We start from the raw sequence: 15,285 nt of genomic DNA on the forward strand, positions 1-15,285 counted from the left end.
TGAGCCCTCAGCCTGGCCACGGGCCCTGCCTGGGAACTGAACCTTCAGTCCACGGGGCCGAAGCTGCCGAGCCATGCCAGCCAGGGCTGTGGAGGGTTCTCGGAGGAGAGACGGAGAAGTCAGATAAACGGGAATGACTGTCGGGACGCTAGAGGCGGTCCCCGAGGCTCCCTGCACCGTCCCGTTTCTCCGGATTCTTTTTTCTTCTCGCTGTTCTGCTTGCTTGTTTTTGCTTCCTTACGTCCAGATCATCGGTTTGGTTCTCGTCGTCATCCGCTCTGCTGTTGTGTCCCTGTAAAGTGTTCTTTATTTCAATTAGTGTGTCCTTCGTTTCTGACGGGGCCTTCCTTATGCTGCTGAGTCCTCACCAAGTTCCTCGAGCATCCTGATCACCAGCGTTTTGAACTCTGCATCTGATGGGCTGCTTTTCGCCATTTTGCTTAGTTCTTTTTCTTTGCTCATTTTGGCAGCCTCCCTGGTTCGCTTCTGTGTATTAGGCAGAGCTGCTGTGACTCCATGCCTTGGTCGTGTGGCCCAAGTAGTAGGTGTCCTGTGGAGTCCAGTGGCACAACCTCCCCTCTCCCCATCCCCCAAGCTGGGTACTTGAGGTGCACCCCCTGTGGGGGCTGTGTACACTGTGCTCTTGTAGTTGAGCCGTGGTTGCTGCTGGCAGGTCGATGGGAGGGATTTACCCAGACCAGTCAGCTGCAAGGACTGGCTGTGACCGTGGACCACCAGCTTCCGTCCTCTGTGGAGGGTCCGCTGTGCGGGGTCAGGGTGGTGGTGTTCCAGTGTGGTCTGTAGCTGTCAGCGGTGCACAGGCTCGGGGGTTTTCTGGGTGGTGCAGGCCAAGGTCAGCCTCCACCTGTGTTCTGCCTGGGACCACCCTGCCTGAGCTGTAAAGCAGTCTGAGATGGCTGCTACTTGCTCTGGGCTTGGAGATTCCAAGGTGAAGCCAGGCTCTGAATCTAGGCTGGTTTCTGCTAGTGCCAGGCCTGGGGCCACTTACCAAGAGTTAAGTGGGCTCGGGGCTGCTGTTGCTCGTTTGGTAGGATTTAGGAAGTTGTGAATCTTGAGCCAAGAACAGCCATTCACGTGGAAATACCCCTGCGAACTTCCTCTGTGGGCCCCTGAGTTGGGTGGGGTGGAGCTTCAGGGGATCTCCAGGGTGGGGCAAACAGTGTTAGCCAGGTTGATGGAGTCTCAGATATGGCACCCACCTGCCAACTCATAGGGGTGCCAGAAGGAGAAGAGAAAGTGCAAGAAATTGGAAATATATTTGAAAAAACAATGAAAGAAAAGTTCTCTAACTTGGCAAAGGAAATAGATATTCAAGTCCAGGAAGCACAGAGTCCCAGACAAGACGGACCCAAGAGGCCCCCTCCTAAAAACATTACAATTAAAATACTAAGGGTTGAAGACAAAGGGAGAATCTTAAAGTTAGCAATAGAAAAGCAGTTAATTACCCACAAGAAAGACCCCATAAGATTGTCAGCTGCATTATCAAAAGAAACTTTGCAGGCTAGAGGGGTTGGCAGGAATATTGAGTGATCAGAAGCATGGGGCCTGCAGCCAGGATGACTCTGCCCAGTGGTGCTGTCATTCGGAATGGACAGGTGGGTAACAAGCTTCTCAGATAAGGAAAGGCGAAAGGAGCTCGGCATCCCCCAGCTGCCATTACACAAAAGGTTAGGGGGGGCTCACGTGGGAAGAAGATTGAAACTACGGACACTGAAAGGCACAGACACCTACACACCAACAACCGAACCTAAAAGCAAACTGAGCAAACAAGAAGCTCAGAGGCAGAGCCGTGGGGACCGCGCGTGCCCACGGTTGCCAGATGGGAGAGGTGAGGGGATCAAGAAGCATGAATAGGTAGTTACAAAATAGCCGGGGGTGGGGGGTGTGAAGTACAGAAAGGAAATGGAGTGGCCACAGAACTTATACGCACGATCCCCGGACAGGGACAGTGGTGTGGGGGCAGCGGGGAAAGCGGGACAGCTGTAGTAGCACAGCCGGGAAATGCAGTTCAAAGGCACGGCGGCCCTAGACCATCGGTGCCGGCATTCACAGGTGTCCTTCGAGGTCTCTAAGTCGGCGGCCTTCCCGTCCCCTTCGGTTCCTCCTCTCCCAATGAGAGCATTCAAGAAGAACCAAACCCTGCGCATCACTCTTCTCACTGGCTTTCCAAGGACTTCGCTTTTGCATCCTGGGTCACACGGGCTTCGGGGGCCAGCCTTGTCAGTCAGGCTCTGAGGAGTGGGGCGATTTCTGCAGCAAAGTTGACTTTGACTTCAAAGAGTTAACTTATGGATGAACTTGAACATGCCACCTGTTTGTATACTGATTGTGTAGAGTTACCTGAATCAACCACTTTTCATATTTTTAATGTCAGATTGGCAAAGTCAGCCTTTATCTTTTCTTTGTCCTTTAGGTGGAGAAAAGTTACAAAGTACACTGAAACACTGGCACATCATTTTAATTATTCCAGAGGAGTTTTGCTCTGTTGAAAACCCGCCAGGCAGCCTGAGTTAGGGTGGCCTGTGTGGTCCTGGGGTTCTGGTCTGACCCTCCTTCCCTGGAGTGTGACAGGCATCCCTCTGGCCGGCTGAGGGCCAGGGTCGCCTCTGCGCGGGGAGCAGAGGCTGGACGAGAGTCTGTCCTGAAGGGCTGCCTCCTTTTCCTCATTTCCTAGGAGTTTGCAGCGCTGACGAAGGAGCTGAACGTGTGCAGAGAGCAGCTCCTGGAGCGGGAGGAGGAGATCGCCGAACTGAAAGCGGAGAGAAACAACACCCGGGTCAGTAGGGACTCCCGCGGGGCCTTCGCCTCGGGGCACCGCCCACCCGGGTCAGCGCCTGGCGCCTCCGGAGATGACCCCCCTCCGGCGGGGCCCCAGGCGGGTTGGCGGGCGTGCTCGGGCCGTGTTCCCCATTGGAGTGAGAGTGACCGGCACCCTCACACGCTTGCGGGGGCCGCGTCTGACTACAGATGAGTGGGGGGAGTCACTCACCCCAGATGCAGACAGGGTGTCGGGAGCGCTGCTTACCTGGCGCCTCGGCCTCCCTGCAGCTGCTGTTGGAGCATCTGGAGTGCCTGGTCTCGCGGCACGAGCGCTCGCTCAGGATGACGGTGGTGAAGAGGCAGGCCCAGTCCCCGGCGGGCGTGTCCAGCGAGGTGGAGGTCCTCAAGGCGCTCAAGTCCTTATTTGAGCACCACAAAGCTCTGGACGAGAAGGTACCCGAGCCGCAGTGGTTCTGACTTGGGCACACGCGGTGTCACAGGGTGGGCTTGCACGGGCACCGCGGTCGCGGCGGCTCTGTGTGTTCTTCTGAACCGTCCCGTAGGAAGATGGGGTTCCGTGTGGTTGAAAAGTGTGAGTTGGCAGTAACGTCTTAAAAAGTATAATACTCAGTTTATTGATTTGTTATTAAGAATTGAATAGTATATTTAGGGGGAATGTGTTTCTAAAATTTAAAGTTATTAAGCTGTTAAGCAAATGTTAACATCAATGAAAGACGTTAGGTTATTCTATTAAGTTGTATTACAGTAACTGTTTGTTAAGACTCAGATGAATATGTTCATACAAAGTCCACCCCTTCAATTTTCAGGTGCGAGAGCGCTTACGAGTAGCCCTTGAAAGGTGTAGCTTGTTAGAAGAAGAATTGGGCGCCACCCACAAAGAGGTAAGCTTCATGTGTCATCGCGTGGTGTGAAGTGAGGGCTTTACATTTTCCTTTTAATTTGAAAACCATTACGGAAACGGTAGTGGTGGCTGTCAGAGGGTGTTGGCCTTTCTGATCGAGGACCAACCTCCCGGTCATTTTCAGTGACCAGTGAACTGGAGTTTTATTGCAGAGTCTCTTAGGGACCTGTTTGTCCAGTGGTGGATAGTAAATTCTGATTTTGTTAACCTAGGTACACTCAGGATGAGTAATGTCACGCGCGTCCGTGTTCATGTCACGTTTGCAGTTTATCGTTGTGTGTCTCCAGAAGGAGTTTTGCTGCCTTTACTTACTCCTTTACTCTCGTTCCATTCTTTGGTTTAGCTAATGATTCTTAAAGAACAGAACAATCAGAAAAAAACACTGGCAGATGGGGTGCTTGACATGAACCACGAACAGGAAAGCACACCGAGCACGAACGGAAAGGCAAGTCTCCGGGCGTCTCCCCGCCTCTCTGACCGGCCGTCTCCCGGGGCCGCCCTGCTCCCGGGGCTGTTAGAGGCGTGACACCTGCCGCACAGCCAGGACTCCCACGCTCACGTGCGCTCGCTCGTGCGCGCTCTGCAGTCCAGCCGCTGGCGTGGATCAGTCTCTTAAAAGATATTTTTATCTATCTATATTTAATTTATTTTTAGAGAGAGGGGAAGGGAGGGAGAAAGAGAGGGAGAAACATCGAAACATCGGTGTGTGGTGGCCTCTCACACGACCCCCACTGGGGACCTGGCCTGCAACCCAGGCCTGTGCCCTGACTGGGAATGGAACTGGTGACCCTTTGGTTCCCAGGCCGGGCACTCAGTCCACTGAGCCGCACCAGCCAGGTCCCATAAATCAGTTTCGATTCTCCCAGTTTCCCAGAAGTACTTGGTTTCCTAGCTCATCAAACAAGCTACTTAAGAACTTTCCTCTGTCAGAGATCTTCTGATGGCTCTTTGAGCCACGAGGAAGACCTTGCGAAGGTCGTGGAGCTGCAGGAGGTCATCGATAAGCAGTCTCGGGAGCAAGGCCAGATGAAGGAGCGCCTGGCCGCCCTGTCCTCGCACGTGGCAGAGCTGGAAGAGGACCTGGACACCGCCAGGAAGGACCTCATCAAGTCGGAGGAGGCGAACACCAAGCTGCAGCGCGATGCGCGGGAGGTGAGGGCCACCTGGTTCGCTCCTGTCCCTCCCTCTCCCGGTTGCCTTGCGACCTTTGGGCCACTGCACGCACCCAGCAAAGAGAAGGGTGCTGTGTGACGGGCAGGCAGCCTCCCGGTGCCGGTGGTCTAGTCCCCTCCCTGAGGTCTCCAAAGGCAGAGCATGCGCAGTTGGGCGCCGTTTGTGGCCGCCTCATTTCTGCCAGGTCTGGGCTGAGTACCGCCCTTGCTGCCCTTGGGCTTCCTTCTTATGAGCACTGAGCATGTGGACGTTGGCGTCTGCCGCCTGCCCGTCCACGTGCAGCGGTGGCTGCGTTGCCCGCACCGAGCAGGGAGCATGGGCCGGCCTGGAGCCTTCCGATGTCCTGCCCTCAGAGGCGTCTGTGGTTCTGAGTCCCGGGGCTCGGACAGTCGGGGGGCCTCTGACGATACGTGGAAGTGTACTCATTTCTGCGTAAGCGTTCACGAGAAACTAACCATCGTGAAAGACAGACGAGAGCCAGAGACTCCTGGCGTTGGCCCCCCATCGCTTCAACCTGTCGCTTGGCAGCACAAGCAGCAGGCAAGGGGCCCGGCCTTGCCCCGGCCGACAAGAGAGGTCGGTGCACCCCCTCAGGCCCGCGGACGCACAGGCGGGGTGTGGCCTGGGGAGCGGGGCACTCTGGCAGCAGGGCGTTGTCGCCTGGCAGAGCGTCACGTGTGGAGAAGTTTCAGAGTCTTGTAAAGCCCGTTGCTTTTCACATTGAGACTTGGCTGTCATTGGCTCCTTCGTCAGGAAGGGACTGAGTGTGAACTCTGTGGGGGAGCAGGAGCTGCACGAGACGGAGCTTCTGGCCCAGGGTTCAGCGGAGGGTACTGTGCGGGGCAGTCTTGTCACGGCACGAGGCCTGGAAGGCCGTGTTGGATTAACTCAGAATTGCATCGGTGTGGTCTCCTTCATCGTGTGGTCACCGGACGTGCTTTTGTCCACCTTTTACCCAAGAAAATGACACAGGGGTCTCCCTGTTGTGCCCACGGAGGGGCCACGTGCTGTCGTGGGTGTGCAAGCCCACCCTCGTCGGGAGGCACGGGTCACGGCTTCGTCAGGTGCCGCACCCCCTGGGATCTGTGCACGTGGGGGTGGCTGCCACACCTTTCCTGAAGCATCACGTGGAAAGTGTGGGCTCGGGGTAGGTACCGAGTGTCCAGGCACAGCAGTGAGACCGGCGGGTGCTGCCGGGCCGTCGAGGCGCACGTTCGTGGTGTTGGAGGCAGGCCCGTTCTCAGTCACGCTGCAGAAAGTTGTCACCCTGTCCGTTTAATTTGGGGGACGCAAATGTTACAGTTGACCTGTGGGTAAGGGTCCGGTCCGTTTCCCTCCCCATGAACGTCACTGTGCTGCCCCCCTTGCTGCCCACGCAGGCCGCGGCCCAGAAGGAGGACATGGAGGAGAGGATCACTACGCTGGAGAAGCGCTACCTGGCGGCGCAGCGCGAGGCCGCCTCTGTGCACGACCTCAACGACAGGCTCGAGAACGAGATCGCTAACAAGGAGGCCGCGCGCCGGCAGGTAGTAGCCCCCACAGAGCGGGTCTGCCTTCTGCCCGCTCATTACCGGGGGCGCCCAGACCTTTCTCCGGGGCCCTTGCTGCAGTCAGGCCCGATGGACGAGTGCGTGATCTCAGACTGCTCGTTCAAGAAGCGTGTCGCCCAGTGGGGTGTTCGGACTGCGCAGCAGCCGCTCTTCCTGGGTCATGGAGCTGCGCTCCTTGATCTTCCTTCTGTTTTGTTTTGTTTTAACTGAACACGAAACTGTCATTTGTTGGCAATTTTTACCAAAGAAACAAGAGTGGCAAAGAACTTAAAACCACTCACTCGCCTGCCCGGGCATGACCGGGGTCAGTGTGCTGGTAAGCAAAGGGCAGAAGTGGAGACGCAGCCCGCAGGGAGCTCCTGTGGCTTCTCGAGCCTCCGCTGTGTGGCTTCCTCCGGGGTGGCGGGCCGAGAAGTGTATTGTTAGGGTCAAAAATAAAAATAAGGGTTACCTGTGTGGCAGCTGCTGCAAGTTACGTGGCGGAGTGCTGTTCGAGAGTGTGCAAGGCGTCCACAGATGTGAGTCCAAAGGGTCAGAAAGCACAACGGCCGTGTGTGTCCCGGAAGGCGTGGGCACACCCTTGCATGCAGGAGAGCGGAAGGGGCTGTGGGGACACAGACGCTCGCCTCATGGGAGCCTGCACTTGCAGGCGCCTTCTGCACGCGCTTTTCAAAAAAATCCTTTTGTCTAAGTTTCCCACGTTGAAGTTGTTTAGAGTCAGAGGGTTTTTTGGAAAGAAAAATCATGCATTTACAAAAATAACTGAGAGGCATTTCAAGGCCTACTCTTGGAAGGGCGGTGCTGCAGAGGAGACGAAGGCCGTGCTGTGGCTGCAGGCTGTGACGGTCAGCCGTCAGGGGACAGGGGCCTGGCTTCCCCAGAAGGACCACGGTGCTGCAGAAAACAGGGCCGCCTCGACGCAGAGGAGCGGTACTCAGGGAGGGCAGCCGCTCTGGCCCGAGACAGTGGGGGCCAGCCCCTTGCAGGGCGGGTGTCGCTGGGCAGCAGCTGCCAGAGCGGTGGGCGGGTGGGTGGCGGCACTCGGACCTGCCGCCAGCTGAACAGTGGACGTGGCTGGAGGCCCTCCCACGCGTGCTGTGCTCTCTCTGCAGACCGAGGACAAGAACCGCCAGCTGCAGGAGCGCCTGGAGCTGGCAGAGCAGAAGCTGCAGCAGACCCTGCGGAAGGCGGAGACACTGCCGGAAGTGGAGGCCGAGCTGGCGCAGCGGGTGGCCGCCCTCTCCAAGGTGCTGCCCCGGGCCTCCTTCCCCTGCACAGCGGAGGTCTGCCTGGGGGGCGGCTCACTCCTGGGCCTTGTTGGCCCCGGGGCTTCGGGACTTGCCGGAGCAGCCAGGCTGGCTCTCAGTGCTCTTTTCTGGGAGGTTGCAATGCTTCCCAAGTGTCAGACACTGCCCCCCCTTTTCTGTTGTTCAGTGTCAGTTCCCCTCCAGTTTGTGTGCTGTCTGTCCCTGTGTGGGCGGTCACAGCGTCACTGTTCTGAGGAGCTCAGAGCCGAGGACGGCAGCTCTGTGGGAAGGAGGGAGAGGGCCTCACATGGGAAAGAAAGGCTGCTGTCTTCTGGAAACAGTCGGAATAAGTTTGAGAGTTTTATGTAACTTATCCATTCGTTCTGCACGTACTGTGCAAGATGTAGCACCGGCCCTCACAGGCGCCCCCTGCGGGGGACAAAGGCAGGTGGCAGGGCAGTTTCAGGACTCTGTGTGGCTGAGTGTGCAGTTGGGCGGTGCACACAAGACAGCCGGCGTGGCCCCAGTCACCCTGCCCGCCAGGCCGAGGAGGGCCTAGCAGCCCCGGTGGGAGTGGTGGCTGGTGGTGGTGTCTCACTGGCTGCGGCTCGCACACTGCCGGGAGGGACAGGCGAGAAGGGCGCGGGGCAGACAGGAGGCTGTTGTGCCTGCAGCCAGCGTCGGGTTGGTCGGGTGACACCAAGCGCCTGCAGACCTTTGTAGAGCGAGTTTCCTACTAACGGTGGTGGCAGGAGCGCTCCCTCTCTGTCGTGATCTGCCTTTAAAGTCTCGGTTTCTCTTCTCCCTCGCCGCCTCTCCTGTCCCTGTCGGCCTTGTAGTCCGACCTCTTGTCTTCTGGAAGCTCTGCCGCTCAGGAAGCTAAACTGTGCGAACTCACTTCCCAGCTTAGGAAGGTAGCCGTGCCGCCGTCCGGTCGTGCTCGCTGCTCTGCTCTCCACGCACACCCACCGCACAGGCGCGGGGCGGGGGAGGCTGAGAGAGCCTGGGCACAGGGCGAGGAGGCACGGTTCCCTCCCAGAGCTTGTTCCCACCCCAGCCACGCCCAGGGCCACCGCAGGAGGGGTCAGCCGCCTCCCAGGCGGACACACTCGACCACCTGGATATGGTGGTGGATGTGAGGAAACACTTCCAGGGAACTCGGTGGACGCGTCCGCATGGCGCATGGTGTGCTTGCTGCTGCTGCTGTAGTTAGTGTGCGGCGTGCGGCCCCCCGAGTCACGCCACTGCCGGTGAGTTGACACTGTTCTTGTCGACAGGCCGAGGAGAGACATGGCAACATTGAGGAGCGGCTGCGCCAGATGGAGGCGCAGCTGGAGGAGAAGAACCAGGAGCTGCAGCGGGTACGTGACCAGCAGGCGCCCCAGCACCGAGTGGGCTGGGGATGTGGGGGGGGGGGCGCAGCGCTCTTCTACCAGCTCTGTCCCCTCCCCACTTCTGCCGTGTGCACTCACCTGGCGGCTATGTCTGCGCCTTGTCGGCTGGTAGGCGCTCGCCACATGGACGGCTGTATGTCCTGTTGGTATCAGGGAAGCACCTGGTCCTGCATGCAGTGCTGCAGGGGGCAGGGGGGGCCTCCATGTCCAGGCGTCTGCCAGCCACCCTGATGGTCCTGGCAGGGGAACCATGCCAGGCCGCATGGGATGGACCTGGGGTGCTCCTTAGACATGCCTGAGGTGCTGGCTTGGGCCTCCTGAAGCTGGACTAGACCAGCATCTATATGCTTAGGATATGGCACCTCAGTCCCAAGTTCAGGTCACGGTGCAGGCCTCTGTCCTGAAATACCAAACGGTTACTGTAGACACAAAGCTCAGAGTAGGGCAGACGTGTCTGAGCAGGAGGGCCTCATGACCGCACTGGGCGGACCAAAGAACAGCCCAGAGACCATGGCAGTGGCAGCGAGTGTCAGGTAAATCCTGGGAGTTCTTCCTGAGGAGTCCTTCAGACGTCTGCAGGGCGTGTCCAGGGTGTCCAGGGGCAGCCAGCACCAGCCCTGCAGCGTCAGTGTGTGGCCACCAGACGTCATATCCCCAGGAGCCTATGGCCATGGCCGTGGGTCACCAGGCACCATGTGTGAGCTTCCAGGCAGTGATGATCTGACTCTGGTTGAGGGGCAACATGCCAGGCAGTCTCTGGCCTCCCAGTGTACACACGTGCACACACATGCAGTCTTGTGTATGTGCTCATGCATGCAGGCTCTTGAATATGCACACACCCACGGGCTCATGAACGTGCACGTGCACACATGCACAGTGGCTCGTGCGTGCATGTGCACACAAAGATGTAGGCACACACACAGCCCTGTGCGCACGCTGACACAAGCTTCTGCACAGGTTCGTGCACACAGACTTACACATGCGCACACAGACACACATACATGGGCTTGTGAACATGCACACAAGATCATACACAACTCTGCACACGGGTGCATGCACACATACACAGGTGAGCACCCCTACACAGGCTTCTGCACGTGCTCACAGGTATGTGCACACGGGTGCATATAGGCACAGGTGAGCGCACAGGCTCACCTTACAGAGAACAAGCCTTCTGCCTGCTCACGGTGCACTCCGGCACTTTGACAGCGGCAGAGACGGTTTCAAAGGACTCTTGTTGCAATGGGTTCTGGTTACAACGCAGGTCACTCCGAGTCGACTAGAGAGCTGTGCGTGGCGAACATTTGGATGCTCGTGCCCTCTGGTGCGCGCAGCCTCCTGCAGATGGTGGTTGGGGCCTGGTAGGCCTGGTTTCGAGTGGTGTCTACACCTGCAACAGCCACAGGAGGAAAGGGGAAGCTGGCACCTACAGCTTACAGAGGGGACCCCAAGCGCAGTCCCTGGGCTGGCCACTCCTGCCTGGGCGGCGTGCATGGCTCGGGTGCCTCTCGGCCCTGGCTGTGCTGCTCTCCGGCTGGAGAATCACCCCCAGCATCCGGGCAGCGGTTCCCGTCCCTCCACTTCCTGTTGTGGCCACGCAGGACGGGGGGGAAGCTTCCAGGGGCATCCAGCCCACGGCTCGTGGGTCGCGTGTGGCCCAGGACGGCTGTGAATGTGGCCCCACACAAAACTGTAAATTCACTTAAAACCTTTTTTCCGGTCATCAGTTTGTGTAGTGTTGGTGTGTTTCACATGTGCTCCCTGACAATTGTCCCTCTCCCAGTGTGGCCCAGGGACACCAGGAGGTGGGACACGCCTGTGAAAACTTGACACTAGTTTTACAGAACTGTCAACTGTACAGACTTACCGACGTCAGTGTTACGCTTTTAAGTTATTTAGAGTTATGTGCCATTTTCAGTGTGAGTGTTTATTATACAAAGTTCGAGTAGCGTAGGACTATAGAGAAGAACACGTGGAAGTCTGTCTCTACTGACTTTTTTCCACAGGAATCTTTTTACCTCTGTTCTGCTGGTTACATTCCTTTCCCGCCCTGAAAGCAGGCCGGGCCCTTCCCCGTTGCAGCCCCACCCGCCCGCCCGCCTCCCAAGTCCGCCTGACACTTCTCGAGGGGCCTGCTCCCAGCGCCCAAAGGATCCCTCACTGGGGACCTCTCTGCACCTGCGAGTGGTCCTGGGGACCGCTCCGTCGCTGCTGGTGGCAGTGGGAAGGACAGTGAGGACACAGTGGCATGTGTCTGTCACTCCTGTCTCTGGTCCTTGGCGCCTGTGAGGTGCAGACCGCACCTTTGCCAGCTGAGCACCCGCCTCCCCCCGTTGCAGGCGCGGCAGCGGGAGAAGATGAACGAAGAGCACAACAGACGCCTGTCGGACACGGTGGACCGGCTGCTCTCGGAGTCCAATGAGCGGCTGCAGCTGCACCTGAAGGAGCGCATGGCCGCCCTGGAGGACAAGGTCAGTGGTCACGGGGGCAGGGGGGTGCCGGTTGCCGCCCGCTCGCTGTCCTGGGGCACATCCTTGCCCAGTTTGTGTGCCTTGAACTTGGGGTGCCCTTCCTGCTCCAGAGCAGGAGTCAGCAGCCAGTCTCCTGAGAGGTCAGGTAATGAATATTTCAGGCTTTTGCTCACACGGCTGAGTAAAAGAACTCCGTGGTAATCAATAATTACCGTGGGAGCAGCCGCAGCGGTAAAATGCGACAGAGCTGGCAGCCGTGTCCCAGTTAAGCGTTGCTGACAGGGAGAGGCCCTAGTTCGCCGGCCCCGCCTGCCCCAGGGTCTGGGGGCCGGCCCCACCCCACGCTGCGCCAACCCGGGGGGGTGGGGTGGGGTGGGTGGGACTCAGGAGGTGTCTCAGAGTCCTGTTCTGACCCCTGCCTTCCCTCTGTGGGTTTGATTTGCGGGAAGCCTGAGCCCGGGCTCCGAGTGGTGACCAGAGAGGGGCGGTGTCCCCGAGTCTGTGTGGGTGGGGATCCCGAGGGCGGTAGTGGGGCTCAGAGTTCACGGAAGCTGGTCCGATGGCCCAGTGCACCCAGGGGTTGGGACTGGCGCTCGGTCACGGTCGGGGAAGGGTCCAGCGGTGACTGCCTGCTGACCCGGTGACACGTTTCCTGCACACCGAACCTGTTACACAGTACGTGACTACGGACCCCGGGTGGCCGTGCAGTCAGAGTGTCTGTGTCTGGGTTGGTGCCGCGCTGGGACTTGGGCCAGGTTCCCGAGTGCCCCAGGGTTCCTCGACCGCTGTGACAAAAAGGAGTGCCCCGCACACCACGCAGCGCACTGGTTGGAGAAGGCAGTGCTCGGGCGCGGGGCCTCGCCGCTGCCTCTCCCTTGGGAGCAGGGTGCCCCTTTCTGGGGTGCGCTGTTCCTGTAATTGGGAGGGCAGCCGAGCAGTAGTGCGTGGGCCATTTCGAGACTCGACACTGAAGCCCTGTCTCCGTCTTTTCCAGAATTCTCTATTACGAGAAGTCGAAAATACAAAAAAGCAACTAGAAGAAACTCAGCACGATAAGGTACCTCGGCCTCCCAGTCACCCAAACCCGGGGGAGTGGGGCCGGGCCATGCTCCCTCCCTCTCTGGTGAGCCCGCCACTCTGGTGGGCTCTGAGCCTGGTGGCCCAGGTCACAAGTGTGCCTCCTGCCGGGCCTTGTGTGGCGGCTGGCGCCAGACAGCAGCCTCTTGTCTAGAGCAGAGCAGGCCAGCAGAAAGCCACTGTGAGCCACGGGCGTAAGCTGACGTGTTCTGGTGGCCGCATTCAAAACACTGTAAAGAAGCAGGTGAAACCAGTTTGGTTGAACCCAATGTAGTCAGAATGTGGGTTTGTCGTGTGATATGGAACTGAGCTATGGCAGGTGGTTTTCCTCACGTTAAGTGTGGGGCCCACTGCGTGTCTTGGCACATCCCCACTGGGCCGGCCCCAGGCGGGATGGCACAGACCGGCACCGGCTGCGGGTTTTCCTCACCGCTCTGCCGAGTGCGGAAAGGAGGCAAGCACGCCGGTGGGGGGTGTGCTGGATGGAGGACGGCCACGGAGCGCAGCGATGTGTGCCCCCGGTGGGACGCTCCGCTACCCTTCTCGGCCCGGCCACGGTGACAGGCGGGGTGTCTCTGCCCTGAAGGCCCCCACAGCAGAGACGTGTCTCCTCCGTCATCGAGTCTCTGAAGTCCCGTGGTGGGCTGAGTGTCGGCCTGCCTGGGGCTCTTGGGGAGACACGCTTGGTGTCTGTAGCTGCTCAGGTAGCCTGCCGTGGCTGCGGCCGACTTCGGAGCAGGCTGGACAGGGGCGCTTTGCCTCCTGGGGTAGCTGCACCATCTGTCGTTTGCTGTTTTGTAGGATCAGCTGGTGCTAAACATCGAGACTTTGAGGGCTGAGCTGGACCAGATGCGGCTACGAGGGGCCCCCCTTCACCACAGGTATGACGGTCCCTGGTCACAGCTCCTGGGCCCTGGGCCCTGGTCCCCGGCCCTGAGCAGAGGGCAGGAGGGCAGAATGCGGTGCTGGCCCTGGGAGGAGGGTGATGGTGGGGTGATCAGCTCTTGTTGGGGGGTGTCCCCTTGAAGGGCCGGCAGAGTCAGGCCCCAGTGGTGTGGGGACCGGCAGGCGGAGCCCAGGCGTCGGGAGCCCCGGAGCCCTGGGTGCGGACTGGTGTGTGGGAAGTGGGGCAGAGCAGGAGGGGCCGTTGACAGCTGCGTGTGCGGGCACGCCGCCCTTTGTGACTTTGTGACGGTCTCTAGGAGCCTCCGAGTGGCTGCTGTGGGAGGGAGGCCCGGCCTGTGGGTGCAGCTGGCAGGTGGTCAGCATCCCGCTGTTTCCTTCCTCCTCCTCCTCACCAGGGTGGTCACTCATTGGAGGGGTGGAAAAGGTCCTTCAGAAAGGCCGGCGTGTCTTGTGGCCCTCCCTGCTGAACCTCCTCCTAGAAAAGAGGGGAATCGGTGAGGAGCCGGGGCCCAGGACGCTGTCAGTGTCCGCAGCCAGGGGAGGCTGGGTTCAGGAAGGAGCGCGTGTGTGTCCGCAGAGAGGGCACTGCAGGGGGCGGGCGCTCGACCAGCCGAGTGAGGTCCTCGACAGTGAGAGGCCAGTGTCACTGTTGGCTGAGGCAGGCCCACTGCTGGGGGGACTAAAGGCGTGAGTTTGAGGGGATCTGCAGGTGATTGGGTGCAGGTGACGTGGACCCTGTGGGTGTCGCTTTTGGAAGTTTGAGTAACAGGGTGGGGATGGGGGCAGTGTGGGAGCATGAAGGGTGGCTGTGGTGGGTCAGTTGTGACAGTGGGGGTCTCAGCATGTCTGCCAGCCCGCAGGGTGACATTAGCAGTGGGAGGCGACCAGAGAGGGGCTCTGGGCTCCAGCTGTGCAGAGGCTGCAGGAGGGAGACAGCCACTGTCACGTGGCTGTGTGGCTGGGCACAGCCTTGGGGGAAGGGGCTTGCTGCAGGGAGGCAGCCGGGAGACTGTGCAGTCGGCAGGGCTGTGAAGCTGGGAAAGACGTGTCCCCGGGCCCTGGGCTGGGCCTGGCCGAGGGGGGCGAGAAGCAGGCTATGAGCTTGGCCTGTGCGGCGCGACTTCACAACAGGGTCAGTTCTCTTGACCCTGTGCAGCTGGAGCAGGCAGCTGGGATCTCTGGGAAGGGAGGCTGAGGGGCAGGCCTGCGCGCAGGGATCGGGCAGCTGGAAGGAGCCTCGGTGCCGGAGGGACTCGCCGCCCGGTGGCAGTGGGGGCGGAGGCAGGTTGGCCTGGAAAAGGGCATTAGATTTAGGAGGCACTTGTGCGCTTGGGAGAAGGTGTGAGTCCTCTGGACTGACGTGCAGGGCTGTGCATGTGCGGTCTCCCTGGTTGCGAAACGAGTCGCTATCCCAAAGCAGCTGCCACGAACGCTGCTGAGGAAGAACGAGCAGCTTCTCCAGGGTCGGGGAAGGAGGAAGTGGGTTCCGGGCTCTGACGAGTGATGTGGCGTTTCAAAGACATTTTTCGAAAGAACGTAGACGGGTGTGGGAACCGAAAGTGGATGAGCTGGCATGTCATGGTGGCCGTGTCTGCAGGCCACGCGGCCAGGCGTGAGGGCACTGTTAACGCACTTCTGTCAGACGCGTGGGTCTGCTCTCCTTGGACCTTCAGGACTGGGAAACAAAGGCAGCCGCTGTCTCTCCCCACGTGGGCGCTGGGCCTGAGGGGCAGGTGTGGCTCCGGGGAGGGCGGGCCCTGTAAG

General features: G+C 59.4%; 1 protein-coding gene across 7 annotated transcripts in view; it reads left to right on the plus strand.

The window, feature by feature from the left end:
• The window catches only part of PPFIA1 (PTPRF interacting protein alpha 1), a 73,460-nt gene that overhangs the window by 29,676 nt on the left and 28,499 nt on the right, over positions 1–15,285 (plus strand). For 4 of the 7 annotated variants that reach the window (XM_053662887.1, XM_037135239.2, XM_037135240.2 and 1 more), the window contains exons 3-14: positions 2,696–2,797; positions 3,070–3,234; positions 3,609–3,683; positions 4,047–4,148; positions 4,634–4,855; positions 6,256–6,402; positions 7,539–7,673; positions 8,513–8,587; positions 8,951–9,034; positions 11,407–11,538; positions 12,533–12,595; positions 13,417–13,496. In XM_053662887.1, the coding sequence (XP_053518862.1) occupies positions 2,696–2,797; positions 3,070–3,234; positions 3,609–3,683; positions 4,047–4,148; positions 4,634–4,855; positions 6,256–6,402; positions 7,539–7,673; positions 8,513–8,587; positions 8,951–9,034; positions 11,407–11,538; positions 12,533–12,595; positions 13,417–13,496 (1,382 nt within the window). The remainder of the gene's footprint in view (positions 1–2,695; positions 2,798–3,069; positions 3,235–3,608; positions 3,684–4,046; positions 4,149–4,633; positions 4,856–6,255; positions 6,403–7,538; positions 7,674–8,512; positions 8,588–8,950; positions 9,035–11,406; positions 11,539–12,532; positions 12,596–13,416; positions 13,497–15,285) is intronic. The other 3 variants (XM_037135241.2, XM_037135242.2, XM_053662886.1) reach the window with 1 other exon arrangement.

The sequence above is a fragment of the Artibeus jamaicensis genome, unplaced genomic scaffold (genome assembly GCF_021234435.1).
Source record: "Artibeus jamaicensis isolate MK-2021 breed Jamaican fruit bat unplaced genomic scaffold, CSHL_Jam_final contig_3109, whole genome shotgun sequence".
Classification (NCBI taxonomy): Eukaryota; Metazoa; Chordata; class Mammalia; order Chiroptera; family Phyllostomidae; genus Artibeus; species Artibeus jamaicensis.